This window comes from Oncorhynchus gorbuscha, linkage group LG04, assembly GCF_021184085.1.
Source record: "Oncorhynchus gorbuscha isolate QuinsamMale2020 ecotype Even-year linkage group LG04, OgorEven_v1.0, whole genome shotgun sequence".
Lineage (NCBI taxonomy): Eukaryota > Metazoa > Chordata > Actinopteri > Salmoniformes > Salmonidae > Oncorhynchus > Oncorhynchus gorbuscha.
Genome location: NC_060176.1, coordinates 51353888 through 51362347, shown reverse-complemented (window position 1 = coordinate 51362347; position 8460 = coordinate 51353888). Strand labels below are relative to the sequence as shown.

The 8460-nt window shown below is 43.6% G+C and overlaps 1 protein-coding gene across 1 annotated transcript; it reads left to right on the top strand.

Annotated features, from left to right (window-relative positions):
* Positions 1 to 1675: 1675 nt before the first annotated feature.
* On the top strand, positions 1676 to 8098 carry cdk7 (cyclin-dependent kinase 7). Its single transcript, XM_046345256.1, has 12 exons — positions 1676 to 1795; positions 2209 to 2268; positions 3476 to 3509; positions 3752 to 3819; positions 4107 to 4175; positions 4954 to 5064; positions 5580 to 5698; positions 5810 to 5909; positions 6268 to 6354; positions 6507 to 6656; positions 6910 to 7054; positions 7685 to 8098. Exons 1-12 carry the CDS (start codon positions 1730 to 1732, stop codon positions 7711 to 7713), a joined length of 1038 nt encoding a protein of 345 aa, XP_046201212.1. The 5' UTR covers positions 1676 to 1729; the 3' UTR covers positions 7714 to 8098.
* Positions 8099 to 8460: the final 362 nt, after the last annotated feature.

The window sequence follows — 8460 nt, the reverse complement described above, 5'->3', positions numbered from 1 at the left end:
GCACTAAACAATCTAAGCCCTGCCTAAGCCGGGGGAGGGCGAATTGGCTCTGGAAGACACAACAGGCAAATACTGAATCGAAACGTGAATCGATTCTCAATTGCGGTATGGTTCTGGAAACATAAATCCCTTTACTTTCATATCACATAAACAATATTTCCACAACAGCAAGATACACTGGTTTTAAAACAGCAGACCACTATAGTTCCCGTGCCCAAGAACACTAAGGTAACCTGCCTGAATGACTACCGAACCATAGCACTCACGTCTTTTAGCCATGAAATGCTTTGAAAGGCTGGTCATGGCTCACATCAACACCATTATCCCAGAAACCCTAGACCCAATCCAATGTGCATACCGCCCTAACAGATCCACAGATGATGGAATCTCTATTGCACTCCACACTGCCCTTTCACACCTGGACAAAAGTAACACCTATGTGAGAATGCTGTTCATTAACTACAGCTCAGCGTTCAACACCATAGTGTCTACATCACCAACAAACTAATATGATCCAAGCACACCAAGACAATCGTGAAGAGGGCACGACAAAACCTATTCCGCCTCAGGAGACTGAAAAGACTTGGCATGGGTCCTCAGATCCTCAAAAGGTTCTACAGCTGCACCATCGAGAGCATCCTGGCGGGTTGCATCACTACCTGTTATGGCAACTGCTCGGCCTCAGACCGCAAGACACTACAGAGGGTAGTGCATATGGCCCAGTACATCACCGGGGCCAAGTTTCCTGCCATCCAGGACCTCTATACCAGGCGGTGTCAGATGAAGGCCCTAAAAATTGTCAGACTCCAGCCACCCTAGTCATAGACTGTTCTCTCTGCTACCGCACGGCAAGTGTACCGGAGCGACAAGTCTAGGTCCAAGAGACTTCTAAACAGCGTCTACCCCCAAGCCATAAGACTACTGAACAGCCAATCAAATGGCTACCCAGATTATTTGCATTTCACTGTAAGGTCTACACACCTGTTGTATTTGGCACATGTGACCAATAAAATTTGATTTGAATTTAATTTTCCATTGACAACTAGCTTGTGGTGTCGGTCTTCCATTTACACAGTTGTTCTGAGATGCAGATAGGTAATTACCACAGGTAGTCCACTCTGTCTTCCATCGGTTTTCTGTAAACAAGCGCAGTAATATGTAAATATGAAACTATTACTTAATGTGTTTGTGTGGGTAAAGCCAAATACAATGTTTAATCAAATATTTTTTGTATAGATTTTTGGGATACTTTAAGGGGTCTTAAAATTCAAAATCAAATAGCAAAATTATCCTTGGTGTGCCTTTAAACCAATTATATATAGCTTAGTAGAAACCCCTCCCCCGGCTTAGACAGGGTTTAGAACATTTAAGGTTCTTGGACTAAGTAGTGACGTTAGGCTTCATTAGTCCAATATTGGGCTAGGACAGATCCAGATCCACAGACCCCTCCCTGATTTCATCGTAGGTGACAATAATTTGCCATATTACAAGTGCGTTTCTCTTTTTGACAAAAGTAGATAGAATATCTATCTACACACCTATCGTTACGATTTGTTTTGTGGGTTAGATCATATAATCACGTCGATATCAGTCTTCGGGTTAATAGTAACCAACAGATGACGCTGTTGGTCAAAAATTAACACTCAAAACGATGTTCGTTTCACCCGGAAATACTTATGGACCTTTAACAAAGCCGGAAGTTGGAGAATTGCAGTTTGAAATTGTGATCATGGCGCTTGATGTAAAGTCCCGAGCAAAAAGATATGAAAAACTAGATTTTCTGGGAGAGGGTCAGGTAATGAGAAACAGTATTCTCTTGCCAAAGTAGTGTTTTGCTTATACGCCGCTTTGTTTAGATTAACGTTAGTGCTTTTTAGGTTCAGAGAAAACTAAAGCTCGATTGCTAGCTGCTACCTTATACTATCCTAGCTAGCAAGCAGCACAATGAGCTAGCCATGGCATGAGTTGTGATACGTTGCCGATTTCTGCAAAGGCAACAGCTTCAAAATGACAGCAATTCAAAAACCGTCTGATGATAACCTGAATGAACTAGCTAGCAGTAATTCATTACCTGACTACACTAACGTCAGCTGTGTTTGTTGAGTAGCTAGCTACATTTATCTGCTTGTCACTTTTGAAGTTGATGGTAACGTTAGTTTCACTCTGTTTTACTTATCAACGAATGTTGTTATTCCTGCCTATCCACAGTTTGCCACTGTTTACAAAGCCAGGGACAAGACCAACGACACCATAGTTGCCATCAAGAAGGTAAAGTCCCTAAGATCTTGGATGAATGGTTCAGGATCAACAAAATGCATCACTAAAGAATGGAAAATGAGATCTAATTTGGTTTTGTCTAACAGGATGGTCTCAATGGTGTATCTGTAGCATTTCGTGAGAGTCTTACTAGCCAACTTACTTTATCCTCCTAAGGTTGAAGAGGCGTCTTCACCACACTGTCTGTGAAAGGACCATTTCACGTCGTCAGTGATGTGCATGCCGAGGAATTTTAAGCTTTTCACCCTCTCCACTATGGCCCTGTGGGTGGGGGCGTACTCTCTCTGCTGTCTCCTGTAGTCCACGTTCTGCTTCTTAGTTTTGTTGAGGGAGAGGTTATTTTCCTGGCATTTCTCCGCCATGGCTCACAGCACCTCCCTGTAGGCTGTCTCGTCGTTGTTGGTACTCAGGCCTACCACTGTTGTGTCATCAGCAAACTTGATGATTGAGTTGGAGATGTGCATTGCCATGCAACCATGGGTGAACAGGGAGTACAGGAGGGGACTGAGCATGTAGCCCTGTGGGATCCGCATGTTGCGGATCAGCGTGGCAGAGGTGTTGTGCCTATCTTCACCACCTGGGGGCAGCCTGTCAGGAAGTCCAGGACCTAGTTGCACAGGGCGGGGTTCAGATCCAGGGCACCATACGGTAATCACCCTCTCTGCCACCATAATCATAACATTTTCAACTGGTTGTTCAGTACCGTTTCCGTTTAAATTCAACGTTGCACACCGTTCTGTCGTACTGAACACACCCCTGATTCAAAGGGGGTGTGACATTTCAAAACACTTCCCCGATAGGATACACTTGTTCTTCCTCGGCAGGAGGAGATGGTCGAGGAGAGGACACTTCTCTGTTAGCTAATCAACAAATTGACACTCCTACATATGGCTTCCATTTTTCCGGTCGTGGAGGAGGAGAGGACTGACTTTTGCCCGGTTGAGAATCTTCCAAAGTACATTGCCAGCAGCAGCAATTTTTTCTGCGTAAGGTTTTTGTGTAGGCCTTGTAGGGTGTAATCTGGGGGCCGGGGAGAACAGGATGCTAAGGACAGACTATTTGCAAATGAGCTATGACCAGGATTACACCATGCCATTCAATTCATCATGAAACTGTTGATTTCATATCCACACTTTAACGCTATTTTGATTTGATTATAATATACACTATTAATAGTGTGTGCTGTTTCTCCTGCCAGATCAAAGTTGGACACAGAACAGAGGCTAAAGATGGTGAGTGTGTGTCCACGCACCCCAGTACAGGAGCTTCAGAGTGGTTTAGATTCAAACTGGGTGGTTTCCTTGATACAGATTAATTTACTCCTGGACTAAAAAGCAAACTCAGTGGAGAATCTCCATTAAAATGTTGTTGTTTTTTAAAGTCAAGGATTAGGCTTAATCTTTGTCTGGGAAGCCACCCCATGAAGTATGACTCAGAATATTTGTCTCATGTTTGTTGATCATGTATCTCTCAGGCATCAACAGGACAGCCCTACGAGAGATTAAACTACTGCAGGAGTTAAGTCACCCAAACATTATTGGGGTAAGAATCAAACTAAACCACTGTTGTATTGGAAACTGTCAGTAGTAATATTAATGCTTTCCTGGTAGAGTCCTGAATCAGTTTCCGCATCAGTTGCATTTATGATCATTTAGAGCTCATGTGGATATTAATCCATAACCAAAGCATCCTTTCTAAACTATCTTAATTATCTTGCTCACCATCACCTTTACTGTGAAATTGTGTAATGTTCTCAAAGTAAGCACAATATCATGTATTAGTATATCCCTACATTTACATCACCGTGTGTCCATATCTCTGTTTCTCAGCTGCTTGATGCATTCGGGCACAAATCTAACATCAGCTTGGTGTTTGACTACATGGAGACAGATCTGGAGGTAAGACTGAGCTTTATGTTTTGTTCATATTGGGATGGTATTCTAGAAGCTTTGGACACTAGAGGCAACTACAGGGATACTCCATTTCTTTCCAGAGAGAGAAGGCACTACTTGGGACTCATGGGTTAATACTCAGTCTGAAGATTCTTTTGGAAATGCGAGAGGCTCCCTTTACAGACTAGTACTCTGTTCATTCTGAGAGCTCTCTGGTATGTTCTCCCTGAGGCACTGATGGGTTCAGTCAAACTGAACATCAAAGACTGCCCAGAGAGAGAGCAGCCTGAGCGCTATGGTATTAGTTGGTTTCTATCTCTCTCTGAGGAGCTCTGTAGGGTCAGTTCTGGCCCTGGGGAACACATCTCTCTCTCTCAGCCCATCCCCATTTCTCCCGCCATCTCTCTTATTTACTCTGTATTTATGGGAGTCTGTGGCTGCCCGATGGCTTCAGATGAATCTCCAGTTTCACCGCCAGTAAAACTCAGGTAGAGAGCAGGAAAACAGACCCCTTAGAGCCGCCATACCCCGCTCCCCTCAGCTCTCAAGGTGATCTAATGACCATTATCAGATCATTGACAGAGAAAGTGCACAAGAGGTCTGACATATGAGGATTTGATAGCCTTTCTATGTATAGAGATGTTGAGCTGAAAATCTGTCAGATCAGCTTGTGCTTTCCTGAGAGGTGTTTTGTTGTCTGTGAACCTGAACCTGTAGAGTTTAAAGGGGGTTGTAGACTATTGAGACTGACATCCCTGGTCTAACTCCCTTTCCTATGTTCTAGGTGATCATCAAAGATACCAGTCTGGTTTTGACTCCAGCCAACATCAAAGCATTCATAGTGATGACTCTACAGGGCCTGGAGTACATGCACCACCACTGGGTTCTGCACAGGGTAGGTTAACACACACCTTCTCAAAGCATGCTCATACAATACACACCTTCTCATAGGTGCCTGTGTGAGGTAATGTTAGGGGCAGTAGACTGATCTTCAGAATCTGTTTGTAACTGTAAAACTCCAAAATATATACATATACTGAACAGAGATATGGGGTGGTGTGGTTACACATGGGTTGCGGTTGTGAGGTCGGTTGGACGTACTAATAAATTCTCTGAAATGACGTTGGAGTGAACTTGTGGTAGAGAAATTAACATGAAATTCTATGGCAACAGCTCTGGTGGGCATTTCTGCAGTCAGCTTGCCAATCGCACGCTCCCTCAAAACTAGAGACATCAGTGGCATTGTGTTGTGTGACAAAACGGCACATTTTAGTGGCCTTTTATTGCCCCCAGCACAAGGTGCACCTGTGTAATGTTCATGTTGCTTAATCAGCTTCTTGATATGCCACACCTGTCAGGTGGATTATTTTGGCAAAGGAGAAATTAGTAAAATACTGTGTCTGTGTGTAGGATCTGAAGCCCAATAACCTGCTGCTGGATGAGAATGGTGTGTTGAAGCTGGCTGATTTTGGTTTAGCTAAAGCCTTCGGCAGCCCTAACAGAGTCTACACTCACCAGGTAGTCACCAGGTAGGTGTCACTCTCAAACTCCTTTTCAAAGCCTTTGTCCATTTAGTTTTTTTTAAAAGCATTTAATTTATGTTTCACTGGGTTTGTGATGCAATCTTTGCGCTCTCTCAGGTGGTATCGTTCTCCAGAGTTGTTGTTCGGTGCCAGGATGTATGGGGTGGGCGTCGACATGTGGGCTGTGGGCTGCATCCTTGCAGAGCTCCTCTTAAGGGTATACACACTCACGCACCACATAAGCTCAGTCCAATTTAAGCATTGAGACAAGACAAAACGACTCAATTTGTCTGTATAATGGTATAAAAATGCTGTGAAACTAGCTCAGATTAATCAAAATTCCAAAATTGTCTTGTCTCGTGGTGACTTTCTGATCTAGACTGAGCATTAAGGTTCCAGAACTGTATTGTCAGACACACATCTTTCTGTACACACTAAGGCTGTGTCACAAATGGAACCCTATTCCCTATATAGTGCACTACTTTTGTCCAGGGCCCGTAGGAATATGTTGCCATTTGGGACTGAGCCCATGCTCACTACATGTTTGTGGTGTAACACCCTCTGTCTCTCTCTAGTTACCCTTCCTAGCTGGAGACTCAGATCTTGACCAGCTGAGTAAGATATTTGAAGCTCTGGGGACTCCGACAGATGACACCTGGCCTGTGAGTACTCGTCTGTGTTTTCTGCGTCTGCAGGTGTGGTTATTTTAAGACGAAGCATCTGCTTTAAAATACCTGGTTCCTTAATACTAAATTGTGGATTTAAATCATGCCTTCATGTTTCCGTCTCTCTTTCTCTCTCTCTCCATCTCTAGGGGATGAGTAGTCTACCTGACTATGTGTCGTTTAAGTTGTTTCCTGGTACTCCTCTGGAACACATCTTCAGTGCTGCAGGAGATGACCTCTTAGAGCTACTACAGGGTCTATTCACCTTCAACCCTTCCACACGCCTTACAGCTACACAGGTATGTTGGTGTGCTGTGGCACTGCGTATCATTCACAAGTTACTTCATTTTTTACGTGGTTGTATTACCCTGCGGATTATATGCACCTCCTAATGGCATCCTGTTCCCTATATAGTGCACTACTTTTGTTTTTGACCAGAACCCTATGGGGAATAGGGTGCCACTTGTGATGCAGCCTTGGTTCAGCTTCTCTCTGTGTATTCATTGCTGTTTCTCCGAGCTCTAAAGCCCCCCCTCCACCCCCTGTCACCAGGCTCTAAAGACGAGGTACTTCAGTAACAGACCAGCTCCGACCCCCGGGCACCAGCTGCCCAGGCCCAACTCATCAGCAGAGGCTCTCAAAGAGAAGGAGAACCTCACCATCGGAATCAAGAGGAAACGAGACGGACTGGAGACGAGTAAATAACACCACACACACCCCCCCCCCCCCCCTCACCATTGGAGACAATGGCACAGGCATCATTATTCCATCATGCATGGTTGTGTTTGACCATGGTATTAATGATATTGGGAAATATTATTCTGCTTGCTTATTTAAACTGATAGTTTGGCTTGTACAACGGAGTCGAGGACTGGTTTCCAGATTTGGTGGGGCCAGAAAGCGGCCATTCCAAGAATGCATACATTTTTGTACTGTGACCAATTAAATTAAATGAAAAACACGTAATCTCACAGTCCGAGCAACGTGTTGTTACTTGCATAGAGCTGGAATCCCATTTAGATTCCAAGCCCAGTTATTAAAAGGGTGTCAGTGGTAAAAATGACTGCTAGAGCAACCCAGGACTAGAACACACACAGTTGAAAGGGTGGTGGCAGTACATTTTTACTGCAACAGAAACCGTGTTACTGGGAGGTTCCAAGCAGTGGTTTAGGAACTATTATGGTCGACTGGGCTGTATATTATAATACCCTGAGCTGAGCTTTATTTTTAAAAGAGGCCCTGCCCTGGGTGCCGAAATCTGAATTGAGTTGTTAGCGGATGGTGAGTCTATATGTTCATTAAATCAATGGTTGTTTTTCCTTTTCAGGCACCATAAAGAAGAAACTGATACTGTGATACTTTGATTCAGTGGAGCAACATGAGCACTCCTGCTGTTGAACTTAGTGTGGTTCATTGGACTCGATAGAAGTTGCCCCTAACCAGTGGTCCAGGGTCATTTTTCTTTCTTTCTACATTTGGTGTTAACCACTGATCTAGGATCAGATTATTTAAGGGGCAAGTACTTCTACCTCCAGTGTGGTCTAGAACAGTGGTTCTGGATATTCTTCATTGCAACAATGATTTCTGAGCTCTGTAAGAGCCTGCTAGAGTAGAACTATTTATGTGGTCGAGGAAAAGAACAGCAAGACGTGCTTTTCGTTATAATTCATTTCATAGATTTAGTTTTATTTGTTTGTTTTTGTTGTGTAAGTGATGTAGGATAATAAATGATTCTGTCTGAGTTGATGCTCTTGTTCATTTGGTTGACACCTCTGAAATAACGTGACACCTCAACTCTTAGCCAACTCGCGTCACAATGAAGTATCACATTTGATACAGTTTCTTTTCATTAATTTTATGAAAATTGTTAGTGGGACATTTTTTGTGGAATATAAAATATGGAACTTGTGTTTGGGAATCCTCATGTCACCTTTCCCACTCTCTGGTTTGTGTTGGCATTCACCCCACATGGAGGGCAGTGCCCTTCCTGCTCTGAATGATTGCACTACTTAAACAGTGACTCTGAAACCTGATAAGTGTATAAAGAATAAACCTTCTCTTGCTGTGTGAGAGGTGAGGAAAGCAAAGAAACACTAAAGCATA

Excerpts from the sequence above, each read along its gene's own strand:
- cdk7 (XM_046345256.1), top strand. The coding sequence starts at position 1,730 with ATGGCGCTTGATGTAAAGTCCCGAGCAAAAAGATATGAAAAACTAGAT. Across the intron at positions 2,269-3,475 it reads CCATAGTTGCCATCAAGAAG|ATCAAAGTTGGACACAGAAC; the intron begins GTAAAGTCCCTA and ends TTCTCCTGCCAG. Across the intron at positions 3,820-4,106 it reads GTCACCCAAACATTATTGGG|CTGCTTGATGCATTCGGGCA; the intron begins GTAAGAATCAAA and ends TCTGTTTCTCAG.